At 48.8% G+C, this 25518-nt stretch overlaps 9 protein-coding genes across 9 annotated transcripts; 7 read left to right on the forward strand and 2 right to left on the reverse strand.

Moving 5' to 3' along the window:
* Window positions 1-306: 306 nt before the first annotated feature.
* On the reverse strand, window positions 307-783 carry PEX2_078430 (cytochrome c oxidase subunit 6B family protein; the record flags this gene model as incomplete). The annotated part of the gene is made up of 2 exons (XM_016745113.1): window positions 307-429; window positions 553-783. 2 exons carry the CDS (start codon window positions 781-783, stop codon window positions 307-309), a joined length of 354 nt encoding a protein of 117 aa, XP_016598031.1.
* Window positions 784-1223: 440 nt separating this feature from the next.
* PEX2_078440 (protein SYS1) lies at window positions 1224-1921 on the forward strand (the record flags this gene model as incomplete). Its single annotated transcript, XM_016745114.1, has 2 exons — window positions 1224-1442; window positions 1502-1921. The coding sequence occupies 2 exons, from the start codon at window positions 1224-1226 to the stop codon at window positions 1919-1921; spliced, it is 639 nt and encodes a 212-aa protein (XP_016598032.1).
* Window positions 1922-2752: 831 nt separating this feature from the next.
* On the reverse strand, window positions 2753-3935 carry PEX2_078450 (class II aldolase/adducin domain protein; the record flags this gene model as incomplete). The annotated part of the gene is made up of 5 exons (XM_016745115.1): window positions 2753-2827; window positions 2886-3054; window positions 3132-3264; window positions 3334-3594; window positions 3665-3935. 5 exons carry the CDS (start codon window positions 3933-3935, stop codon window positions 2753-2755), a joined length of 909 nt encoding a protein of 302 aa, XP_016598033.1.
* A 750-nt stretch (window positions 3936-4685) lies between these two features.
* Window positions 4686-6137, forward strand: PEX2_078460 (putative Golgi transport complex component Cog5; the record flags this gene model as incomplete). Its single annotated transcript, XM_016745116.1, has 1 exon — window positions 4686-6137. One exon carries the CDS (start codon window positions 4686-4688, stop codon window positions 6135-6137), a length of 1452 nt encoding a protein of 483 aa, XP_016598034.1.
* Window positions 6138-11679: 5542 nt separating this feature from the next.
* On the forward strand, window positions 11680-12209 carry PEX2_078470 (uncharacterized protein; the record flags this gene model as incomplete). The annotated part of the gene is made up of 3 exons (XM_016745117.1): window positions 11680-11860; window positions 11976-12068; window positions 12148-12209. 3 exons carry the CDS (start codon window positions 11680-11682, stop codon window positions 12207-12209), a joined length of 336 nt encoding a protein of 111 aa, XP_016598035.1.
* A 3086-nt stretch (window positions 12210-15295) lies between these two features.
* On the forward strand, window positions 15296-17352 carry PEX2_078480 (C2H2-type zinc finger protein; the record flags this gene model as incomplete). The annotated part of the gene is made up of 2 exons (XM_016745118.1): window positions 15296-17122; window positions 17179-17352. The coding sequence occupies 2 exons, from the start codon at window positions 15296-15298 to the stop codon at window positions 17350-17352; spliced, it is 2001 nt and encodes a 666-aa protein (XP_016598036.1).
* A 1488-nt stretch (window positions 17353-18840) lies between these two features.
* Window positions 18841-19463, forward strand: PEX2_078490 (uncharacterized protein; the record flags this gene model as incomplete). The annotated part of the gene is made up of 3 exons (XM_016745119.1): window positions 18841-18952; window positions 19034-19134; window positions 19251-19463. 3 exons carry the CDS (start codon window positions 18841-18843, stop codon window positions 19461-19463), a joined length of 426 nt encoding a protein of 141 aa, XP_016598037.1.
* Window positions 19464-20196: 733 nt separating this feature from the next.
* Window positions 20197-21651, forward strand: PEX2_078500 (DNA replication factor Cdt1 C-terminal domain-containing protein; the record flags this gene model as incomplete). The annotated part of the gene is made up of 1 exon (XM_016745120.1): window positions 20197-21651. The coding sequence occupies one exon, from the start codon at window positions 20197-20199 to the stop codon at window positions 21649-21651; it is 1455 nt and encodes a 484-aa protein (XP_016598038.1).
* A 547-nt stretch (window positions 21652-22198) lies between these two features.
* PEX2_078510 (mismatch repair ATPase MSH2) lies at window positions 22199-25106 on the forward strand (the record flags this gene model as incomplete). Its single annotated transcript, XM_016745121.1, has 2 exons — window positions 22199-22222; window positions 22299-25106. 2 exons carry the CDS (start codon window positions 22199-22201, stop codon window positions 25104-25106), a joined length of 2832 nt encoding a protein of 943 aa, XP_016598039.1.
* Between the last annotated feature and the right edge of the window lie 412 nt (window positions 25107-25518).

Raw genomic sequence — 25518 nt, forward strand, 5'->3', positions numbered from 1 at the left:
ATTGATTTCCAAGTCTTGTTTCATATATCCTAGTAGATCACTGCAAGGTATGGCAGAATGTGTCCGGAAGTCATACGAGGTGCACATAGTCTTACGCAACCCATTGCAGTGCTGTAGACAGTGACGAGCTCTCGATCTTAGAGCTTAGGTTATACAGGGCATATCTAGTAAGATGAGCAAGCAAGCCATCCCAGACCTGCAGCTTCCAGCAATGTACCTTTGAAATGGAGTGGTCATCAAGGTACATGATAAGAGAGGATATGCTACATATTGTACAAAAGCCGCCGACAAAGTCACCCTGGCTTCTTATTTCGAATTCCAACCTTTCTCCTTCAATTCTTTCACCTTGGCCGCATCCTCCTTTTGAATGCGCTCAATCGTCTTGTCCCGGTTGAACTCCATCACACGCTTCTCCTTGAAGTATTTCACCTAGTAAACGCCAAGAACCTCGAGTCAGCAAGCTGCGAGTGAATAGATGTAACGTATAGCAAGCCATAAAACACCAAAAGCTGGCAATTCCGAGCAGCATGTCAGAGATCCAACCGTACGTACCCAGCTTTGTGAACATGCCGCCTCAAACTCCGCGACCTCGTTCGCGCACTTCTGTCGCGCCTTCTTATCGTCTTTAATGCCATCCAGGATATCATTCTTGTCAAGGCAAGCGAAAAATAGATCACGGCCCTCCCAGCAGCGCGCGCGACTCGTTCGGTCCGGGGCAATGCGGCCGCCGTCGGAGGCTGCGTTCTTGTTTGAATCGCCGGAAGACCAAGGTAGCCAGCCCATTTTGAATAGATGATTATGTCGGAGAGGAGGCGGGTGAGGAATTGACTTGTCAAGTACAAATCAGTAGGGAATCTTGCGGTTTGCAGCGAGTTGTGCAGCCAAAAGGTGTCAGTGACGGCAGATACCCAGTTGTTGGCGGGTCGGGCCTGTGACCGCCAAGACTGTTGATCCCAGGCAGGCGATCTTCATCTCCAGACCCTTTTTCTCTTTCGCACGCCACGTTCTGGAATTACATATAATTTTGAAGCCTTTGGCATCGGATACTTCTCGTCCGTGAATTTCACTTGGAACGCCTTCCCGAATAGCATTGCATGCTCCCTTCCCTTCACCTCCACCATCTTACCCTCACTCCGAATACCGAGCTCAATCCGACCACCTTGACACCTCGACCCTAAACGAAATTCACGAGGGTGACAATACCCCCCATTGTCTATTAGTTGATGTCCGCGCGCCGGCGTCCGCCAGCGGGGTCGCGCACCGAACTCCCTCCGCTGAAGATCGTCCGCAAGATCCTCTTGCTGCAGCTCGCATACTATGCCTGCGCCACGGTGCTCATCTTGTTCACAACAGTTGTCTATGGTGCACCGTTCTCGCTAGACCTGGTCTTCGGCTGGGACTCCCTACGCGGTGATACGACCATTGGATGGATGTTGGGGTTGGTGTGGTTGTTGAATTGCTTTATTAGGTGAGTTGTCCATTGGCTCGACATTGTGAGCAGTATTATGATCAGCTGGCTAACTATGATTCCCCCTCGGGGATAATCAGTGTCATATTCCTACTTGTTTTCGTATCCCGCTCAAAGCTGGTCCCGGATTTCGCTCTAACGATCCACTTCCTCCACCTTATCGCCACTACTTTGTACTCGCACTCTCTCCCTTCAAACCTACTTTGGTGGGGACTTCAATTCGCCAGTGCAGCTATGATGACCTTCCTTGGCATGTGGGCATGCCAAAGACGGGAACTGGAGCCTATCAAATTTGGTGGGCATGGTGTCCGCACCCAAGTCGCCTCGTCGTCACAGGCATCTGCAGGTGATGAGCAGCAGGAGTCGAGCTTTGGCCGCGGCCGTGGTCGAGAACGCAGCGTGCAAGAATATGAATTGGATGATATGAAGCACACGGGCGAGCATGCTGTATGAATCCGCGCCTGCTCGCTCCCCGCCCCATCGTTGATGTTCCCCGTTGGGGCTATGAACGTCTTTTTGCTGCAATGTTATATCCTTTTTTCCCCTCCCCTTCTCACGCTTCGGCCTGCCATGGACTGTTTGATGTATCTTTTCCATTTTGTATACCCTTGCGGCAGTTGCATCTGTATAGATGGCGTTTGTTCTGAAGGAATTGATTTCCATATTCATTTGTTCGATACCTGTTTACATTAATATTTGCTGGTTTTGTACTATTCTTCTCAGTCAGAAACTCTGATGAGCTATATGGAAAAAGTTCGTGTACAATCTTTACTTCTTGAAAAGATACATTGTCTCTCATTGTACCCAATACTGGCATCTATCCCAACGAAGCTCAAATGCAACTGAGTGAGAACTTGTGCTACCTATCATGAAGGAAGTATTTACGTGCTATCTAGAATAATTCTCCAGGGCCCTTCCTTCAAAGCTTCCCTAGACAAACATTGTGGTTGATGATTTGCTCTCTCGACTTCCTATACGGCCTTTCTGCCTTGCCATCTCTCTGGCCGGCTCGGGGATTGTTTAGATACACGCCTGGAAGGCGCCTGAAACGCATTCAGCCGCCGCGGTGTGCATCTATATGATTATCGGATAATGGCCAGCTTGCACTGCACTACTGCCTTTATGATCGTCTCGTTTGCGGGCAGCCTCGCAAAGTGAAAAGGAATTTTGAATATCATCTTTCATTTTAAGTCCTTATTGTCTTGATCCTTAGAGCCTGAATAGGCTACATATTAAAGAGGGCTTTGGATCAAATCGGAAATTTTCATATATATTGTTCATGCTTTACTGGAGGAACCTTCCGTTTGTCTCTTCAACGAGCAAATCAAATTCAGGCTGGAACTCAGTATAGAAGTTGTGCTATAAATTGTCAGCATACATATTCTCAAGCACTTGGGCATGCGTTCAATCAACTTACAGGATTCTGGGCAGCTTCAGCGGTGAACTTGGCCGCATCATCCTTGATGATCTTCTTTGGAAGACCATTGGCTGCTGCTGCCTCAGCAAGAAGCTGTGACTGGCAAGCGTTCTCCAGCATGGAGTAGAGAATCGCTGCTTCATCGACGGTACGGCCGACAGTCAGGAGGCTGTGCATGAGTGAGGTTAAATTAGCCAGATAGAACTAAACGCATATAGAAAACGCAAGGGCAAAAACCCGACTCACCCATGGTTTTGCAAGATACATGCAATGTTCTCCTTGCCCAATGCCTTTGCAATCGCCTTTCCTTCCTCTGCCGACAAAACGATGCCGCCATGGTCTTCGTAAACACCCACTCTGCCGAAGAAGTTGCATGCATCTTTATATAGCTCGTTAGCACAATTTTAAACCATAATTCCACTCCAAGAAAGACTAAAAAGGTACTAACCTTGTGTAAGCATCTCAATTGGCTTTCCAAATGAACTCCACGTCTTTCCATGAATACCATGGGTGTGCGCCGCAGCCACAACATCTGGGCGTGCCTTATGGATCTCTGAATGAATCAAGAACCCAGCTTCATTAACAGGCAGCTGGGCTCCACCGTCAACGACGAATCCATCAGCATCCAGAAGAACGAGATCCGAAGCCTTGATAGTCGAGAAATGCTTGGCGAACGGGTTCATCCAGAAATGGTCTTTGAGGATCGGGTCTGCAAGCCGTCAGAATACTCTTGCTTACCCATAGCACATATATCATTGAAAAGAGAGCTGCACACTTACCTCGCATCGAAATGTGTCCGGAGACACCTTCTCCATACCCTAGCTTGCCAAAGTACCGGAATGCAGCAGCCATGTGCTCCTTCATCCACTTGCGCTTCTCAGTCAGATCCGAGAATGTGGGGATGCCACGGAGTTTCAGGGTGCCATTTCGGCCTCCACGAGCCAGACCCTGGAACGATGCATCGTTTGCCGCTGGTGGCAGTGGAGGTAGTTGATCTTCGTTGATCACACGAACGGAGTGCTCTTGCTGTGTTATTGTAGAGGTCGACATAACGGAGAATTGCCTTTCAAGGTTGATTTATAGCACTATATCAGGAATTGGGCCTTTATATATTGAGAGTTGATGTTCATGAGGTCTGGTACTCCGTACTCCGTGTTCGGAGTTAACTCCGAACTCTTATCTATGGGTGGAACCCCGCTCTGTCGCTGGAAGGCGCTGGGAGCAAAGGACAGAGAATGCCAATGCATTCAAAGTTTGAATGGATTTAGATTTGGATTTGAAACTGAATATCTATTGGCTCCAGAGATCCATGTGTATATCATGCCATTGTGATAAGATTATAAAGACTATAAGATTGGTCAAGCTTTCCGAAGCCCACGGGTTGGTTCTCTCCGTCCAAATCCCTAAATTTGCCCACATCATCCCATTGTATGTGCTGTAATATGAGCTGGATATAACGAATTATCTTTGGTCACTCGTACTTTGCGATTTATATTATCATCCACGAGTCACTAAGGGTGTCATCGCCTATATCTCCGGCGAATCTATAGAGTGACTAAGCAATCACACGTGACCTGTTATCAGCCATGTGGGCTTCCTATCTCAAGGCCAATATCCCTCTCTCCTCCAATGACCAAGTCGTCTGATGTCAAAACATTGAGAGCCGCATTGAAGACATATTATTTCAGAACTCCACATGCCCCTGATTGGCTGGCTCAAAAGGTGTTCTCTAGTTACTTCATTGCTCCTTTCTTCTATGTGGCCCCATTGAGATAGATATTGGACGCGTCTAGACCCATCATGGCGGAAGGAGATCCGTCATACATAGACTATGAGGCCTTCTTAGACCCAGACTTCTCGCCATCTTCATTCGCCAATACATTGGTGACGAGCACAAACAATGCAACAGATACCCCATTGGATTTGTCAACGCCATTGTCACGGGTGCTCTTTGATCTTCAGGAGATCGACACACACATCCATGCATTGACAACTAAATCAGCACTGCCATTGCTTTCACACACCCAAAGCCAAACTGCTGCTGCCGATAATATCTTGCAAGAAGCAGGGACGCAGATTGCCTCTGTGACTCAAGGGTACGAGCGCCTCCAAAAGGAGGTTATACAAAAATGGGAAGTAGCCGACGAAGCTCGTGTTGCTGCTGAAAACTCACTTGCAACTGTCCGCCTAGCAAGGGCCGTCGCGCGCTGCTTAACCCTGGGCAGACAGCTGGAGAGCCAGGTTTCTGAAATTACAGGCCGAGGCGCAACAGGGCCAACACCCTCATCAGGACCAGATGGAGCAGCATCGCCGTCAACTGGAAAGGATGGCTTCCGCGCACTGGAACGAGTAGCGTACACAATTTTGAATCTGCGAGAAATGTTCTCAGCCACGACACAGGGCGAGGAAGGCTATGGTTTGGATCGGGTGAAGGTCATCCGCACTCTACGCGGAGAATTCGTCATCCCCGCAGAGAATATGGTCAAGTCGAGAGCGCAACAGACCATCAACAGATTCTCTTTATCCTCGAACTCGGCAAGCGCCAATGGCCAGTCATCTATGCCATCTGGCTATAAGCAAGCCCGCGATGCGCGAGCACGACTAGCAACCGCCGCCACAACTTTATATCTTCTTTCGCCTCCGCCAAAGGGCGAAACCGCTGCAGCCAACTACAAGCCCGAACTCCTATTGTCAACGTTACAAGGGTTCATGCACACAGCGATCATGACGTCTGTAAATTCTCTCGCCCGAGCTCTTACCCAACTCCCAACCATGGACCGAACCCTCATCGACACCTCCGCACGATGCCAAGATATAGTCGCCTTGGAGAACATTCTCAAAAACCTCCGCCCACCACCACACCCTCTCTTGGCCTCCACCACTACAACCGACGAACCCGCCAACGAACCCCAAACAGCGGCTTCAAACAAATCTAATCTCCTGCAGCCTCTTCTCCAGGCTCTAGACACCTCATCACTTCCTTCCTACTACTGGCGCTCCCTCGCCTCTTCTCTCGCCCCGCGTGTCCAGGAAATCGTCAGCCGAGGCGGTGTTTCTTCCCGTACATTGCGATCAAACCGTGATCGACTCAGAATCGAGATTAAGGAGTGTGTGCTCCGTGCATCGCAGGTGTCTGCTACTAGCCTGCTGGCTGAGAAGGGTCGACCAGGAACCGACACAGTGGTGGTTGGAAACTGGGAGCGAGAAGCTGCCGTGATGGTGAGCTCAGTTGTTGGTCCTCTGGGGCGGTGATCCTCTGGCTACTGCAATCATGGTGTACATTCTACCGAGTCTTTACAAGGGGGGTCGAGATTCGGTACGAGATAGATGAGGTCGGTCACAAGGACTTGCTACAGCTCTAATGAGAAATATAATTGTATGGCATCATCTATCTAGAGTGGGATACAATACCATAACTTGATCTGCTCTAGTCTGCAGATGGTAAATAGAGATCTGGAGTCAGTTCTTCCAGTTCATATATATACTAAGAACAGTCGGCCGTTTGTACGGCTTCTATATCTTAGTGATGTAGGACGTATGGTCTAGATATCTAGTTAATTCAAGCTGATATTAGAGACATCAAATACTACTGTATTGTCTTTTTTCCATCTTTTAGAATAATCAAATGCAAGGTACTCCGTATATGTGATGAAATTAGATGATATATATATACATGTAGCCAGCCAACCGATGAAATAATCACTTGAGGGAACCTCACTTCCCACCTCTGATTTGGGTTATGACACTATCTCATAGAAATAGATACTTGTATATCCCTCCTCGCAAGCTAGATATATCACGTAGAGTAATGGTTGGATCATCTCTAGTTATTTGGAGGGCCAGTCCAAGCCATGTCATAATATTTTCAGCCCTAATAGGCATATCTGTATTGATGCAAAGAGATAGTCTTGACATGCTGCGTCTCATCACCAAACAACTCACTCAAAATGGGTACCAAAGATCTGAACTGCCTGTACGTTTGTTCTTCCTCTTGTTATAGGCTCTTCATGTCAGTCGGATGGCCTTCCCTGCACCTGGGTTTCTGTGTTATTCTTACCTGGACTTCCACAATTTCATGTTTCCATCGATATGGACGAATTTCGTTGAAACATAACATACTGATTGCAATGCTTAAGCACTCGCTGATTTCTGTTTGCTGCACCAAATCCAGCATGGGAGTACCATGCAACGAATGGCACTCGTTCAAAGTCAGATCCCTCGTGGTCACCCCGCTCTTCTCGGTGTAATCAGGTACCTCTTCCTAATTCCACTGCTGCTCCCGAGAATGGAAGAGGTTATATGAGGAGAAGATATTTGAGGAACTCGAGGAGTTCGACAAGCTATCACTAGCTAACAGCAAACCAAGAGCACTGAATGCCAAAAGGCGCAACATTCCAAGCAGCAAATGCAGCAGAGAATCAACGCAGGCGAGTCATTTTTACCATTTGTTGACTTTCTTCATTCCATAGAATATGTCATGCCCAAGCAATATTCCCTGTTGGCTAAGAGATACTGCTGTCATCCAGTGAGGACTATCGGTTCCCCTTAAGGCATGATGGGCTTGAGTATTGTCCATCTTCCAACGATTCATCTCAGTTGCAGAAGTAGATAAGATGAGAATCCCATCAGCATCCACTCGTGGTTTCACAAAGTTTATCGACCTAATCACCACGGAGTAGGCCAGCACATCCCAGTTTTCGATGAACGAAGACCCGTGCTTGGCAGACATGTTGATTGATCTCTGTGAATTTCATCGCTCAAAGAGGTCCTCTATAACAAGGCAGTTCCAAATCATCGGGTTCGAAAATGTCTTCGGATGTCAGCAGGCTTTCTGAAATAGTAGCTCCCAAACCAAATCATGCATGTTTGGCCAACGCTGTCCCAGCAGAAAGAATATGAGATAGCGCTGCCCAATCATAGGTATATCGGGGATGAGGTGAAACGATAGGAACATCACCCCCACCCCGGCAATGTCAACTTTGCCCACGCGATGCAATAATTCACGTTTTTGATCAATATGATCTCAGGTGGGGCAAAATAGGGATTTTGGTGACTATAGAGACCGACTAACGGTTTTCGACAGTCGATTCAGGTATACACCTCACCTTATATATACCGACAGAAACCCTTCTTTTTCGATGATTTCCCAGCAAGCAGAGTTTCCCGCTTTGGTTTGTGGAAGCACCCATGAGACGATTTGCATCATCGGATTTGAAAATGGATTTCATTATCCCCCGACTTTTGGGGGTCTTTAGCAGTGCCGCGAAAACCAACAGACTCTATGATATCTCTGGCCCAACGCAGCCCTGCATGTGAGATATGGGGGTGAAATTCAATTTGGAAACGATTATGCAAGAGGCCCGCAAGTTCAAGGCGAGGTGCGGCTCGGCGGTTGTCAATGCGTATGAATCATGTTTCCTGCGGCAACATAGGGCACCTAGCTTGAACACGTATCTGGAGACGGCACAATTATTCAATGTGGATTGCAGTGTGACGCTCGTGTGGGAGTCGGATTCTATTGTCCCACAGCATAGACCGGCAGAGCTGAGGCTCCGAGACACCCACGGTTGCAGCGATGGTACGACAGGCGTTCTTCCAGTGGTCTTTGCCGCTTGGGGACAACAAGTCATGGGAAGGTGAGCCTGTGTACTGCAGGCCACAGTGCCAATCTTCGAGAGCAACCTTTTTTGGGCTGCTACCAAAGAATTAGGAAGAGAAAACAAAGGAACATGCTTTCTTTGGCATATCAAATGAGGTATAGTATCAGCCAGGGGAACTGAATAACCAGACATCAGGCATCCAAATAGTTCCTCATCTTTGGCCGTGTCAGGATGCCTTTGAATTTGCATATCCCTGAATGGAGCCCTCTGACACCAGCAAGAGAAATTTGGGGGGGGGGAGGGGGGAGTGCAGCGTTTGATAATAATATATATCAACACCTGAGTGACTACATAGACCACCTAGGAGTTTTTGATGATCGGTTCAAATCACACAAGGCAGTGGGTTCAAAGCAGGTAATCTGTAGAACTTTATGTTAGAAAAGTCTTCCAAAGTGATACAGATGAAGCTTACTCGTCCGGTTGCAGTAGTGTACTCCGAGAATCCACTTTGCCATACTTCATTGCACATACTCCCCATAAACAGTTTCACTGGGACTAAAGCTGTAACTAAACATGGCATGACCCGCAGTTGAATCTCAGTATCGTAAATCCTCGCCAGCTAAGACCCTTTTGGCTTTTTGGGGCGTCTTTGAATCTGGCCGGCTCTTGGTTTTGTTTTCGAGCTCTTCTGGCTCTAGGCTTCTTTTTTAAGCTTCTCCAGCTCTTGGTTTTTCTTTTCAGCCCTTCCCAGCTCTTGGGGGCTTTATCAGAAACCCCTTTCCGGCTTTTTGCTTCTTGTGGAAGTCCTTCCAGCTTGGTTCGGCTTATTTTGGTACTTGTAGGTTTGTGGCTATCTTTGGCTTTCGGTTTTCTTTTTCCCACTCGCTGCACTTTAATAACAGTGTCAGGGCCAGCGGTGATTTCCGCAAATGGACACGTCCTGCAACCATTCATAATGCATCTGAGAATTTCCATTCCAGGCGGCAAAGCACTTAATAGAATGGTGTCGAAGAATATAACTCCAATTCTGTGTTGGGTGATTGAGTGACAGGCTGGAGCTTCGTACAAGAGATGATCTCACATCTCCAGATTCGGCTGCGGGGGAAACAAAATCAGACAGTTTGAGATTCGATTTCGACGTCGGTTATCGCAAAGCTCTATTATGTCACAGTCTCGGGTCTGTATAATACGTCGTATCAATTGAAGGGATCACGGGTTGCATGGCGAACTTGAATAACAGCATCGCTGTCCAGGATACTGCCACCGAACCAGTGCTTGAGATATTGAGACTAGCACAAATGCCCATGGCTCTTTGTGTATCCATGAGCCTTCTCTGCTATGCACTTACTGACACGAGGCAAGATTAACAGCAGTGTCTCTAATTCGAGCTCTCGCGGATGGTTGGTCGAAGGCGTTGTACATGGTGTCAGTGGGCATTGAAGAATTGCCTTGCTGGCGTTGGTCATGATGTGAAAGTCGTCGATGAACTCCATGGTGACGATGATGACAGTTGGTAGACAGATTTTGAAAGCTGCAATCCGATGCTTATACTCCGCACACCACGAGTCCGCAGAACCTAGTCCAGTTGATCACCATTCTCCCCCGAGGAACCATGGTGTGTCATAGAGCCGTACATGTGGCGATGGATAAGAATTGTGCAATCAGCCGCGGTATGCTTCTCTGTTCTGGGGTTCCAACGTATGCTCGGCATCTATATTGTCGTCTTCCTGCCAAGTAATGATTGTTTTGTAGGCTCGATACTGCCGCGATTGTGGATTGTCTTTTTGAATATCATTCGGCTCCTCGAAGCAGGAGATGGTTTTTCGACATGCCAGACCTAGTCTAGGCTCGATCCTGTACTGCGTACTGAAGACTTTCGGGTTTGAAATGATGGAACTATTCGGATAGACGAAAATTCGAAGGTCGAGAACGGCTTTATCCAGCGAAACTCAATGTATGCCGCGGTGGATAGTGACAAAGCTCATATCGGAGACATAGTCTCGTTGGGCAGGTGTCAGAGCCTTCAGGTTACTCGAGGAATGGTTGCCAATTGCCAACCTTGCACAGAAGATCGACATGAGCTGCTGGACTTGCTGAAATGCAAAATCTTTTATCCACCTCAACCACTGGTTTTCCTCGTGGTTCAAAGGTCCTGTCGAAAGTCTGGACAAAGGAGTGTGAAGGTAACAGAACAGAATATGAGACAGGAGAAGGTGAATAGCCAGTGTGGTTCATGGTTGAGGCAACCAAGGTCGAAGGATTTTTTGTTGATGTTGTGATCTACAAACGGTGGATCTAATTGGGGGTTAGAAGGTTAAAATGACTGCAATCGCGATTGAAAAAAGGATACAACTCACTGTCCATGTGCCTATCCGCCTGTGTCTTGGCTCGTCTCCCCTATGGATTGAACACCCGTGACGAAGCTGCTAAAGGAATTTCTGTTTGGACATTCGACATTCGACATTGACTTCAGGATACTGGCCTTCATGTCGATCCCCACGTTGTGATTGCCATAAATAAGGTGTTCAGCATAGTAGGTGCCCCGTGCCTTAGAGTGTTTTGTTGCTTAGAGCCACACTCAGGATGTGCTAGAAATTTATGTGTACACATTATAAATGGGTATAGGATGTGGTAAGCTTTTGGGAGAGGGAAAGTGTTAGGCAAGAACAAAGCAAGACAGGGGAGATGAGGGGGAGGATGGGGAGAAGAGGGAGAAGAGGGAGAAGAGGGGAGAGGAAGTAGAGTAGAGATAGCGGGGGAATGAAAGAGAGTTGGAGAGCAGAAAATGGAGAGGAAGGAACAGGGCAAGGGAAAAGGTGCAAGCTTCTAGTCCCTCACTTGTCCTTGCATCCAGATGGATATGCTTATTTGAGCCTCCAACGTTTGAATGTGGACGGGTTATCTGTGGGAAATGAACTAATAGAAACTCTCTCGGTACAAGCTCTACTCTACGTAAACAAACGGTTAATATCATATTTTCGGACTTCGCTTTCCCACTGATAATAGTTGCTACGAATGGAATTTGTGATCATTCCTATACACCAACCTAGGAAACCTTTTGAGGATTTGATTTGCTTTCCGTACTGAATGACATTACGCATTTAATATTCAACCTTCAAATAATGCCAGTTATTTGATATTCACTCCGCTGTTAAATTTTACCACTATGAATTTCTAAACCTTGCTGTCGCACCATGGGCAACAGATCCTTGGAAGCAACAAGCACCCAACACCTAGGCACGCAAGTCCCAGGTACCAACAACCAGCCATGCCCAAAGCCAAGGTGCGAACAACTAGCGTACCTGACCAGGAACAAAGAGCCCCGTATGTACCTTGGCACGGCTATCTTAACACCAGGTTATCGGAACCCAATCCGTCAGCTTGCACAAAATCCAAAGCGAAAACCTCCGAACATCGGAAAATAGTCCCCATGCATACCTTTCTTGTAAATGCATATACATACACCTTAGGATGTGCCGCAGATAAGCAGGTAGATCTACATCTGCAAGTACGTTGTACGAGTACCTGAACACAGTGGATGTTCCAGAGGAGTCAGATGACTCCCATACAGTGCACCACGGTGGTGGGGATCTCCAGGCAGTTCTGAAAGTGGCTGGGAGCTGGTGTGTGCACTGCATGTTGACTCAATGCCCTGGATGCAGAGGTGGACAGATGCATCTCAGTTGCTGAGGAGGGGGGTTGGGGTCCAATAAGATTGGGGTAATTGCATAGGTATGGATTAGAGAATACAGAGGTAGTGCGCTTTGTCCGTTTCGTCCGGTCTGGAATTCACATGTGAATTGGACTCTCAGCCTCCTAGTACTTATTGTATGTACTATTTGTATGTACTATTTGTATGTATCGATTGATGTCGAGGGCGATAAGGTTTATTGATGCTTTGGATGTGTTGTCGATGCATTACTATCTATCTCACTAGGTACGGAGTACTCCGTGCGGAGGACTGCTAAATAATATGAGATAAAGATTAATATAATCTATTAATATAGTGATATTATTTTATTCCTTTAATTCATATGGTCACAATATACAACATAAGGCGGCTCCTACGTGGCCACCCAGGTACGCATCCCGACACATAATCAGGTACACTTTACATGGATGGACCTGGTATGAGAGGCAGAGCATGGCCTATGATTGGACTGATCAGTAAATGGTCAATGACCAGTCAGATAAGCAGACCGCTGGAAAGGCAAACGGATCGCCTCCCCAGGGGCGAAAAAAACGGGTGGAAATGTGCGGACGGCATAATACACAAAGAAAATATCGATGATCCCTGGAAGGCGTGGAAGATGTGGCAGTTTTAGCCTGGAGATCTCTCTCAAGTCAAAGACGTCAGCATATTCACCGATCCAGACAGGCCCCCGGGGCTCCTATGGTTCAGGTTTATCGATAAGCCCTGCAGCTTGGTACCTGTTTCTACTTGGCCGTGCGCCTTCTGGCCAGCCTTAGTGTCGCCCTGCAGATGTACCTACAGGTACCCGGGGATTTTCCCCTCTTCTGATCTTTGTAGCGACGATCTATCTCTGCTCTTTCGGAGTACGGAGTATTTCTGTACGCCATAATTGTACAATATACGGAGTACACGGCTTGTATAATTTATTTCTCCGTTGTATTCCGTCCAGGACATTTCCTGTGGGAGACAATGTCAGTCAACTAAAATGTCGATCATTCGGACTAACGGCAGGAGCCCCATCTTCATCCATTTCACCTATAGCACCTGTTCACATCCTCGAATCATATTTCGCAAACTATATATACGTAATGTAGATTAATATGCCACTCTTGGTCAATGAGGGGAACCATGTCTTCCATGGAAGAGTAATGTATATCGCCTCTTTTGTCCCCGCCAATCGTGTTTGCTGGATCATAACCAAACCTCCATGGGGCCGATCTGGGGCCAATGCGGTACAGTACATGGTCAGTAATTTTTGATTTGCTACAATGGAGGTCAAATCCAAGGGGGAATAAGCACATCATCCACATCGGCCGTGGCGTCACATCTCGATCTGTTTCCGATGTGGTATTTGACCCCCAGGTCCAAGTCAAAGGAATAGAGTACATTAAAGTACATGAGAACCAAGGATCTGAGGATGTTGTACAGCATTGACTCCCAAGGTTGGGAGTTGCCGTTTGCAGAGTCGAGGGAAGTGGGGGGAAAGTTTAGCAGCGACGCAGGCACGATGGGCCAACGGGCTTAGTCCCAGGGGGTGAAAGTTTCAGATGAGTTGCCTGAATGCGGTTTCAACGGAGCTGCCGGATCATCTAGGTGACGAGTTCTTTTTGAATATTAGTTCTGGCTTCTTTTGAGTTCGGAGGAATAAGTATCGAAAGAGGTATGTTCTAGAATGGTTTAGAATGTCTAGAATGTCTAGAATGTGTACACATGTATATTGTAGAATGTATACAAAGATGAAAATGAGATCTATCTCTTATCAACACCCCCGCAGTCTTAACATGGTATAATCTAAAATTATCATGGGCTCGGACCAATGTGAGATCCTCCAAAAGAGGGCTCGAGCATAGGATAATATTATATGAAGACTTCGTATCGGGGCGGACCATTCGGAACTCTTTCCCCCCTACCGCGTAACCATTCTTTCTAAGAGTATGACGAGGTGCGATACATCCACGCGATGCAAGGGGGGATGGTTGAGGGGATTGTACGGAGTATATTCGAGGTTAACCCTAAGATCTCCACCAAATCCACCAAAGAGTCTCGACCTTTTTTTTCTCCCAAGGACCAAACTTATCGAGGCTTGGCAGTGCCTATTTCCAGGGTCTGGGAAAGATGGTTAACGTCAAGAACCCCAGTTTCGAGGGTTTAACTTACTTTTGTATAATAGATTCCTATATAGTTCGAGAGAAACAAGGTCTAGACTTAGATGTTCAAGTCACCCAAGTTCCAAGTAGCTCCAAAGTAGCTAAAAGTTCAAGTAGTTCAAGTCACTAATGAATCATGGAGGTGCCTGGTGCCTTTTGAATAAAATGGAGACACGCGGATATCTGGTGAAACACTTAATGATTCGCATCGGTAGCCCCGGAAGGTCTTTTGAGTTCTTGAGTTCCTGTCCTCTTTACTCTTTTTTACTCTTTTTACTCTTATGCTCTTTTGCTCTTTTACTCTTTTCTTTTGCCCCTCGCTTCCCCGATAAGCCTCTTCTTCTTCTCATCGTCACCATTTTCTCTGTTTCTTTTTTATAACCTTCTCTATTAGTATATACCCTGCATATATACTCACCCTTTTTTTTCCCTTTTGGTTCTTTTTTGTTTCTTACCCGGCTGGTCGCTCTATTTTTCTTTTCTGGAAATATTTCAGAGATGATCGCGATCAGCTAACGACCTTCCCTTTTCTCTTATTTCTTACATTCTTGACTTCTCCCCGCCCTTGCGTTTGAGATCCTAGTACACATTCTATTTCCGCCCCTCTTTCTCTTCTTTCTCTTCCAGAGTAAGCGCACTTTCAAATCGTACGTGTGGAAACTTCTCCGAATCTCTTTTGGTCTTTTCTCTCTCTCTCTTTTTTTTTGGCCCACTCTAGTAGTGTCCAGGTTACTGAATTTGCGCAAATGTTTACAGTCAATCCGACCAGACTCCGCGTCTTGATCCCCTCCGATTTATCCGTAGCGCTGCGGTTTTTACGACTTGACATAGAGACACATAGAACTCCAACTGGCGCTGGGGTGATTATTCCGATCGGATTGTCGGCTTTGCGACTGGTGGTCAGGAACATTCGCATTTGGTTCTCCGAAGACCTGACATCACTCCCGCCTCCCACCCTCTTACGTCGCTATGGCTTCCTTTCTCCCTGTCAACAACTCGGCCCCTGAAGACCACGCGATGGATGGAGAAGCTACACCCCGTGCGATCCCAAATGGCGTGCCGGTCACACAGGACGTATCTTCGACGGAGCAGTTTCCAGACGGAGTTTCACACCACAGCCGCGGTAGCGACGCTTCATCCCGCACAACCTTGACCCACGCTCGAACCCCGTCAACGTCTGACGAACAGATGCACGATTCCGAGGGAGAACAAGACGATTCCGATCACGATCACGATCACGATCAGAACATAGGGAGTAACGGACCCCCCTCGAAAAAGAAGAAAGGCCAACGATTCTTCTGCACTTCCTTCCCTCCTTGCAATTTGAGCTTTACCCGGAGTGAACATCTGGCTCGCCATATTCGGAAACACACCGGTGAACGTCCCTTCCAGTGCCACTGCTCTCGGCGGTTTTCCCGACTCGACAACCTCCGCCAGCATGCTCAAACGGTCCATGTCAACGAGGAAATTCCCGGGGATTCGCTGGCGGCCACGGGCACACGGTTCCAGCGTCAGGTCCGTACAGATCGAGTGCGGCCACCAGGCCGGGCGCGGGCAGGCACCGCAGGCAGTATTGGCGGCCATAGCCGAGGTCACAGCAGGAACTTGTCAACTTCGAGTATTGCGTCCACCACTTCGACATTCAGCCAACCTCCGGAGCTTCGGCGGCGCCCTCCGCCTTTGATCATGGCCAATGACCCCGCAGCTCGATCCCGACTGGCAATGGATTCCATGGGAGAGCCTCCGAGTACACCCCCAGCCCAGATCCGTGGCGCCCCTGGTCCCTCGACAGCTGGATCACCATACACCCCCTCCAATATGTTTGCTGCTACTGGTGGAAGTCCCCAATATGCTTCGCCGATGTCTGGCACAACACATGGGTTCTGGGAAGGAAAGACAGCCGCCCGTCGTCTTTCAGTGCCCACCAGCAGCAACCCTTTCCTCGCACAGCACGGCAACACATATCCTCCGGCATATCACACTCCCGCCGGCGCACCTTATCCAAATGCCGCTGGCGTGTTTGCAAGCCCCACTAGCACACATTACTCTGTATCCCGTGATGAGGGCACCTTAAGCGCGGCTGAGGCGGAGATGCGAAGGAGAACATGGCACCCTTCGTCGTACACAGGGTTTCCACGTCCTGGGACTAGTGGCTTGAATCAATATCATACACCCGACAATGTCCCGGCCTCATTCGGCGCGAACGGTACGGCCGAGCATCCGCCCCGACTCCCCGGGATTGAGAGTTTCGACAAAGTAGTCCAACGGCCGATGACCCCACCCACCAGGAAAGCCAGCCCAATGCAGCTTGATGGCCACCATCGTCCACCACCCAACCCAGGCTTTGGATCTGGGTTCAATTACACACAGCCAGCCCACCGTCCACCACCTCCCATCTCCGGCCCTGGTCACCGACGAGGCCATGTATCCTGGGATATGTCTTTGCATCATAACTTGACCGGACTGGATATCCGAGACCGACGTCCATCCACTGCATCCGCTTCTCAATGGAGTCAACAAACACTTGCGGACCTCCAAAACGTCTCCTCCCGCCCATCGACCTCTTACCAGCCTGCATTTGGCCCAACTGCCGAAAGAAGCCCTGAAGAGTATCGGGGACATCGCCCAAGCCTTTCCACGGGCAGCCGCACGCGAACTTCCCCCGAGGATTCCAGTAGCAGCGAGGGTGTACATACCCCATCCACTGCATCACTCGAGTATCATCCCGCGATTGTGCACAGCAGCGGATATATCGAATCTCATGATTCCTCACTGCCTTCCGATCACCCTCCACCGGTAGGAACTCCTGTTCGAGCGGACGGCTATCGCCCGGGTTACTAACGCGGTGATAGATCTGTGGCCGTGAGTCCTCCCACGCGCGCGGCTACGAAGCCCACAACGACCGGGAGCCCAGGCCTGATGTCTTCTCGGACTCTCCTGCCCGAAATTCGGGCATGGGTCGCCTGGAGGCTCTTGTCGCCGTCGCTACAAGCGAGAACAAAGGAGCAGCCAAGCTATTTCTGTAAATTGTCTGGACAAAGCCCTCCTATTCTATACCATTCCACATCGTTCTACATATGAAAAATCATCTTCGCTTCCTGCAACTAGCTGGAGAGTGATCATCATATACTTGGCATCCCACCGTCCCGTCTATCTCACACCCCAAACACATGAACCATATCAGCCACTCTTTCCGCCCACCCTACTTCTAACTGAAACCCATTGACCTTTACTCGGATTTTCCAATTCTTTCTTATTTCTCTCTATATATTTCGGGGATTCTCTTCTCATACTTGCCATTTTATGATAGCGAGACCCTTGATGAACTGACGACTTTGACGACGACTGATACACGGCCAGGGAACATAGCCCATCTTTCTTTTACTTGTGTTCGGGAGTCTTATCTTTGTGTTTTATGATTCTTTTTTTCGGACGGTTCCGGATGGCAATCTTTTCCAGATGAGTTCTTAGTCCTGAGCTGCATGTCCTGGTGTTCGCATGGGAAGTTCTGTGTGGATGGAGTCGTTTGCATGACGATACCCTGTCTATCGATCTTGGTTCCTCCTGTCTATCGATCATTTGATACCTCTTTTCATTTTTGGTCGTGGTCCACGGTGTGACCGAGTGTTGCATTTCGCTCTCCTACTCCGTGACCTCTTCATCTCTCCCATCTTGAGTCACTTCGCTCTCTCTACCCCCTCATCTCGCCTTCTCGTTTCGTTTTGTGTCTTACTATATTCTTTTTGGGGTGGATCGTATATGATGCTTTAACGGACTACAACTATGAGGGCTTTGGATATCTTTTATGATCTGAATATGACTGGAATGCCTTCATGCTGCCTTCTCCTACTCACAAGCCCAGTAAAAATCTCTTCATGGGAAAACGTAAAAGATCCACGCAAGCATAGACTAAGAGGCTTGGGAATAGAGCATTGGGGCGGTGAGCTCGAGTAAGGATGCGGGGTATAAGATCGACTGGAACCATTCTACAGTAAACCCTGTATTGTATGGATGCATACCTAGGTAGTACTGTAGAAGTTCTGCTCCACAACATTAGATGTGGCTGGTAAGAAAGCCCCAGAACCGGATAGGAATGAGGCATCAATGACTTGCAGGTGACGTCGACGGGAAGTTTAGCTCTCCGGGACTGGGTCTTGGTTCGTCTCCACTTGTAACCCTGCACGCTTTTATGAACGGTGTTGAAAATATTGTCGACATTCAAGAGGAATTGGGGGATTGGAATAATAATTGAACAGAATCCAGTGGCCAATGAATATGTAAAAAGTGAAACAGCACCCGAGAGGAGGGTAAAAGACAAGAAAGAAAATACAGGGCAGAGGCAAGTTCTAGTACATGCGGACAAGGACTGGGAACAAGACGTCATAGTCGACTCGTTTCCCCGGTCTTGAGAACTACCTATAAAACCAGGGATACTTCGACCTGTCAACCCCGGCATTTACTTCAATTTTACCCTCTACATCTTCCCCTCCCAACACTACGCCACACTACACATCATGTCGAAGAGCCGGGTTCCATTGTATCTGGGTCTCGCTGCGGCGGGTGCAGGCGGTTACTACTTGTACTCTGCCGGCGGCAATCCCTCAGCAGCAAAGCATCAAATGAAAAGTACGTGCTCCGTCTGACGAATTCCTCCAATACCATTGAACTGCCTCGGGACGTTGGGCTGACTCTCCTCCTCAACTCCAGTCGACGCTGAAAAGGCACGCGAGAAGCTCCCAGGTACAAAGAACGCTGAGAAGTTTGGCACGGACGTCGGCAAGGAAGCCGGTGCCAATATTGATGATGCTGTAAGTCCTATTCTATGCATGGTGTCACCCCAGCATCCGTCCTTAATGCTCGATCCTCGCCCCACCATCCACAACTGGAGATAATGTGATACATCATACTAACCATCCAATTCTAGATCGCCAGAGCTCGCGCTGAGGGCAAGCGCGTCCCCGAGTTAGCTCAGGAGGGCAAGGAAAAGCTTGATGAGCTCCGCGACGAAGCAAAGAACAAGTTCAACGCCAACCGGGATAAGATCAACAGCCGTGTTGACGAGATCGATCGCGACGTCGAGAAAAAAGCTGCCGAAGCCAAGGGGGCTGTCTCTGGCTGGTTGAGTGGCAAGAAATAAGCTCTTTTCGCCATTGAGCCTCGACGATTTAATGTTATTATTTTATTACGGCCCTGGTCGGTTCGAGAATATCACGAATAATTCCATGTCTATGAAACTTTCACGTGTTTCCTGTTGTAAATGTCGTAGTAGGAGTTCATGTATGCTGAGTATTCAGTATTCAATGTGCCTGGTACTGGTCTGCCTAGGGCGCGTCATGAAACAGAGTAGTACTGTCATCCAGTCCTTTTTCGATAGTAAAGACCAATTTGGAATTGATTTTCTGCCATGCGTCGGAGTGCAGAAATGTCTAGGCGCTGAGCTTGGACACACTGACATTCCAATGCCGGAGTATTACCGTAGTGACGAGAATGCCTGGACTTGGAGCTCTCTGATATTTTATACTCAACCTTTTTTTCTGGGATTTATTATATTAAGTCTCCTCTCTCTCTCTTTTCAAACGAGTCTACTTATGTTCTATACTTAAATTGAAGTTCATATCGTTCTGGCTCACGCGTTTCCATTTAACCCGAAAAGGCTAGTGTGGTTTTTTCCACGCGCTCTCGAACGCGTCTCTCCTTTGCACCTTCTCAGACATCTCCTCCCACTTCCCACTTTCCACTTTCTGCACTTTCCCGCTTCTTGTTTGCTCTAATATTTCGGTATCTCTTACCTTGGCTATTATAATACAGTTGTATCCATCGCCCTTTCTTCATTTATTTATCCCTCGACCGCAAAAAATTTTCAAGTCGCGATGCCGCGCACCTCCCGATCAAGCTGCGTTGCCCAGCCAGCCATTCAAGCATTCACTCGGGCAACCAAAGCCGGCATTACTCCGCAACTACCTGCAAAGAAGATTACATCTCTTCCGGTCTCTCCTTCCAAGAAACGCAAACTGCAGGAACTCGAAAACTTCGACAACGGTAGCAGACAGGCGCCAATTGAGGAGGAAGGCACGCCTTCGAAAACTTTGCGACTTGATGAATTGTCCGTTTCCTCACCACGCAGTGGCCACTATGTCTCTCCCAAGAAAGCTTCGCCCACAAAGACCCCGAGTCGTACACCGAGTCGACGGGTTGCCCCTGTCAAGAAAGCGCCCTCGACACCCGCGACCCCTTCGAAGCAACGAACCTTGAACTTTGAGAAGGTTATTCCAGTCCACGAGGAAGCCCCAGCTATCGAGCGGCCTGCGTTCTTCAATGATATTCTGAACCTTCACTCCTCCTTTGTACAGGCTTTCTCCATTCACATGGCACACAATGGCGCAAATACCCCCGCGGACCTCCGAGAATTCCTTGGCAGCGTGACCCGTCTCTGGAATAAGCGCAAGGTGCAGATGAAGGACTTGCAGCGTCTTGTGTGGGTCTGGGAACAGAGTTCGAAAGCGAGACACATCTCATATCGCTTGGCAAATTATGGACTCGGCAAAATTTGCATGGAGCGCACCGTGCAAGTCAACGTTCAGGGTCCAGCTTTGCAAGACTCTTTCGAAGAAACCTTGGACTTGCTGTGGGAAAAGGCCCCAGAGGCCCTTCGGAATGCCAGTGAGGAAGACCAAGCAACTCTGTTCATCGAGTCTCTCGGTCTCTCCACAATCCACGAGTCACTCACCCCTTTCACGGTTTTCCAGAAAGGCCAACAACGACTCCAGGATCTGAAGGGCGGTCTACTCCGCTTGAAGGCCGAGAGAATGCGCTCAGAGTCAGCAGAGACGACTCCCCTGGAGCGGACGGCAACAGTCAGCCGCCGCCAGGGCCTGCTGGATCGCATTAAGAATAAGGAGCTACGTCAGTCCAAGCTCCCTCCTCCACCTGCCAAGAAAGAACTCGTGCGACGTGCAGCCGCCGATCGAGTGGAGGAGGTAGCTGGGATCCTGGCCCTGTTGCGCCCCGCTGGGTATGTGGGTAATGGCATCAAAGCCATGCTTGCAGCCCAACGCAAGCCCTTCAAGCTCGATGTGATGGTCGAGCATGTCCGGGACTCGGTCCGCAGCGAGATTCCCCGTGAGGAGGTGGAGATGTGTCTTGAGATTCTGTCGAATACAAAGGTGGCTGGTGACTGGATCAGTATGGTTACTGTTGGACAGATGAAGTCTGTTGTGTTGAAGTCTTGCAAAGATGTCTCTGCCAAAGATATCGGGGCGAGAGCCGCCCAGCTTGAGGTTGACTGGGAGAAGTCTGCTTCTTGTGTGCAGACTACTTTCTTGTGATTTACGTTTTTTTTTTTGGTTTGTTCATTTGTTTTTCATTGTTGGATACCTCGCATCCGGAGAGCTGGTCTGCTCGCGGTCTTGCATCAGCGCTCGATACCCTGTACTTTATTTACCATGTGTCTTTTAGCATTAAAACTACCTTAGGTAGTACTTAGCAATTAGGTCCTCGGACACCCAATCATAATACCATTACCACAAGAAAACTCAAACACTTAGATGACCTCGTCATGTCTAATATTTTGGCACTTTTCGATATGTTTTCTCCCTTATTAATATTATAGCTAGAACGATAAAAATGTGGTAAAAAGCAGGAAACGCACAGCTTAATTCTCTATGTATAACCAAAGATTAACCACTGTAATTGATTCCTCAAGAAACCTGAGGTCTCTAAATAATCCCCTGGCAGATCCCACCCACTTAACGCGCGACGCGTGCACGGACCACGCGAGTTCAAGCAGCGCGTCGAATTGGACTCGTCCAAACCACCTTCATACCAGTATTTGCACTATCCTTTGCTGCGTTTCTTTTCACATCAACCGACACCATGTCTTCCCGACCTGACTTAAAGGTATGAATTGAGCTATCGAATTCTCCCTAACCCTACCAACACAGCATCCACTAACTCAGACACTGAATCGACACAGGTCGACGACGAAGTCGGCTTCATTGGCTTCTACCGTGGCCTCCCTACCCCCGACAATAATGAGACAATCCGCGTATTTGACCGAGGTGACTGGTACTCCTCGCACGGCGCCGATGCCGAATTTATCGCACGCACCGTCTACAAAACAACCTCCGTGCTACGCAACCTAGGCCGCAGCGAGACGGGGGGCCTCCCCTCGGTCACAATGAGCGTCACAGTCTTCCGAAACTTCCTCCGCGAAGCCCTCTTCCGATTGAACAAGCGCATCGAGATTTTCGCCTCGGCCGGCTCGGGCAAGAGCAACTGGAAACTAGCAAAACAAGCCAGTCCCGGTAACCTACAAGACGTGGAAGAAGAGCTCGGTAACGTGGGCGCGCTGTCAATGGATTCTGCACCTATTATCCTTGCCGTGAAGATCTCCGCTCGTGCAGCCGAGGCCCGGAATGTTGGCGTTTGTTTCGCTGATGCAAGCGTGCGCGAGCTGGGCGTGAGTGAATTCCTCGACAACGACATCTACTCCAATCTCGAGTCGTTGGTTATTCAACTAGGTGTGAAAGAGTGTCTTGTGACCATGGATGTGGCTCGCAAGGATGTCGAACTGGCGAAGATCCGGGCTATCGCCGATAGCTGTGGGATTGCCATCTCCGAGAGACCCGTTGCCGACTTTGGTGTTAAGGATATCGAGCAAGATCTTACGAGATTGTTGAGGGATGAGCGGTCTGCCGGTACGCTGCCTCAGACGGAGCTGAAACTGGCTATGGGGTCTGCGTCGGCGCTGATCAAGTATCTCAATGTCTTGACTGATCCTACAAACTTCGGCCAGTACCAGCTCTACCAGCATGATCTGTCGCAGTACATGAAGCTTGATGCCTCGGCGCTTCGGGCACTGAATCTTATGCCTGGTCCACGGGACGGGGCTAAGAGTATGAGCTTGTTCGGTTTGTTGAATCACTGCAAGACGCCTGTGGGGAGTCGCCTGTTGGCCCAATGGTTGAAGCAGCCTTTGATGGATCTGGCTGCGATTGAGCAACGGCAGCAGCTGGTCGAGGCGTTTGTTGTTAACACTGAGCTGCGTCAGACTATGCAAGAGGAGCATTTGCGTTCTATTCCTGATCTTTACCGATTGGCTAAGCGTTTCCAGCGGAAGCAGGCCAACTTGGAAGATGTTGTCCGAGCATACCAGGTTGCCATTCGTCTGCCTGGATTTGTGAGCGCGCTGGGTGATGTAATGGACGAGCAGTATCAGACCCCCCTGGAGACAGAATACACGTCCAAGCTGCGTGGTTATTCTGATAGCCTGGCCATGCTTGAGGAGATGGTTGAAACAACCGTGGATCTTGCTGCTCTGGAGAATCACGAATTCATTATCAAGCCCGAGTTCGATGACGGCTTGCGCGTCATCAGAAAGAAGCTGGACAAGCTACGATACGACATGGATATGGAACACCGCCGAGTTTCGAAGGATTTGAATCAAGACATGGAGAAAAAGCTCTTTATGGAGAATCACCGTGTGCACGGCTGGTGCTTCCGTCTCACTCGAAATGAGGCGGGCTGTATTCGCAATAAGAAAGAGTACCAGGAGTGTTCGACGCAAAAGAACGGCGTATACTTCACCACATCCAACATGCAGTCCCTTCGCCGAGAGCATGACCAACTGTCCTCCAACTACAACCGAACCCAAACCGGTCTGGTCAACGAGGTCGTCAACGTTGCCGCTTCGTATTGCCCGGTGTTGGAGCAACTCGCTGGTGTACTGGCACACCTCGATGTCATTGTGAGCTTTGCCCATGCTTCGATGCATGCACCTTCCGGGTATGTTCGCCCAAAGATGCACCCCCGGGGAACTGGAAACACCGTTCTGAAGGAAGCTCGGCATCCTTGCATGGAGATGCAGGACGACATCTCCTTTATTACGAATGATGTTTCCTTAATTCGCGATGAATCATCCTTCCTCATCATCACCGGTCCCAACATGGGCGGTAAATCCACATACATCCGACAGATTGGTGTGATTGCACTCATGGCACAGACTGGCTGCTTCGTCCCTTGTACCGAGGCCGAGCTGACCATTTTCGACTGTATTCTTGCTCGAGTAGGCGCCAGCGACTCGCAGCTCAAGGGTGTATCGACCTTCATGGCGGAAATGCTTGAAACATCCAACATCCTCAAGTCCGCCACCTCGGAGTCCCTGATTATCATCGACGAACTCGGCCGCGGAACTAGCACGTACGACGGTTTTGGCCTGGCCTGGGCTATTTCAGAACACATTGTCACCGAGATCCGCTGCTTTGGTCTGTTCGCAACTCACTTCCACGAGCTCACTGCTTTGGCAGACCGGTATCAAAAGGCCGTCAAGAACCTGCACGTCGTGGCATTCATTGGAAATGGCAATGAGGGCGAGAGTGAAGCTGAGACCGAGGAAAAGAAAAAGCGCCAAGTCACTCTTCTCTACCGTGTGGAGCCAGGAATCTGTGATCAATCTTTCGGTATTCATGTCGCCGAGCTCGTGCGCTTCCCGGATAAGGTTGTCAACATGGCCCGTCAGAAGGCTGAGGAGCTTGAAGATTTCACCTCGGCGACAACCGAAGATGGGCAGGCACAGCTTCCTGCGCCCTCGCTTGACAAATACTCCCAGGAAGAGGTGGAAGAGGGCAGTGCACTCCTCAAGGGAATGCTGCTGAAATGGAAGGCGGCTACTGAGGGCAAAGAGATGACGGCGGAGCAGAAGCGACAGGTCATGCGTGATCTGGCACAGGCTGATGAAAAATTACAAGCAAATAAGGTGTTCCAGGGTATCAAGGCTCTCTAAGGATGTGGGCTGTTCATGGGATTGGCGTTCATGGAAGGCATGGGTTTGAACTGGCATTGTTGTGTACTCATCTTTTCACATGTAAAGATGAACTAGAATTATATTTCCTATCATAATCTCTTCTGGATTTTCCTTATAGTTTTCTCTTTAATAAAGTGACCAACAGGTTGTCGACGGTATACTCCGTTAATATATATGCCAGTCACGTGTAGGTCGGTCTAGATGATCAACGCGGGATTGTGACGACGCAACTTTATTCCAAAATCCGAGTGATCGTTCTTTTTATTTCTCAATTCATTCCTTTGAAGATTACACTTACAGCAAAACTTCTAATCCTAGACCTATGCTATCGCTGTGCCTCTAAACCACCCTCAACTACCTCATCCAACTATGCGCGCAAGCTAAAAGCGGA

This window comes from Penicillium expansum (assembly GCF_000769745.1).
Source record: "Penicillium expansum strain MD-8 chromosome Unknown contig268, whole genome shotgun sequence".
In the NCBI taxonomy this organism is placed as follows: Eukaryota; Fungi; Ascomycota; class Eurotiomycetes; order Eurotiales; family Aspergillaceae; genus Penicillium; species Penicillium expansum.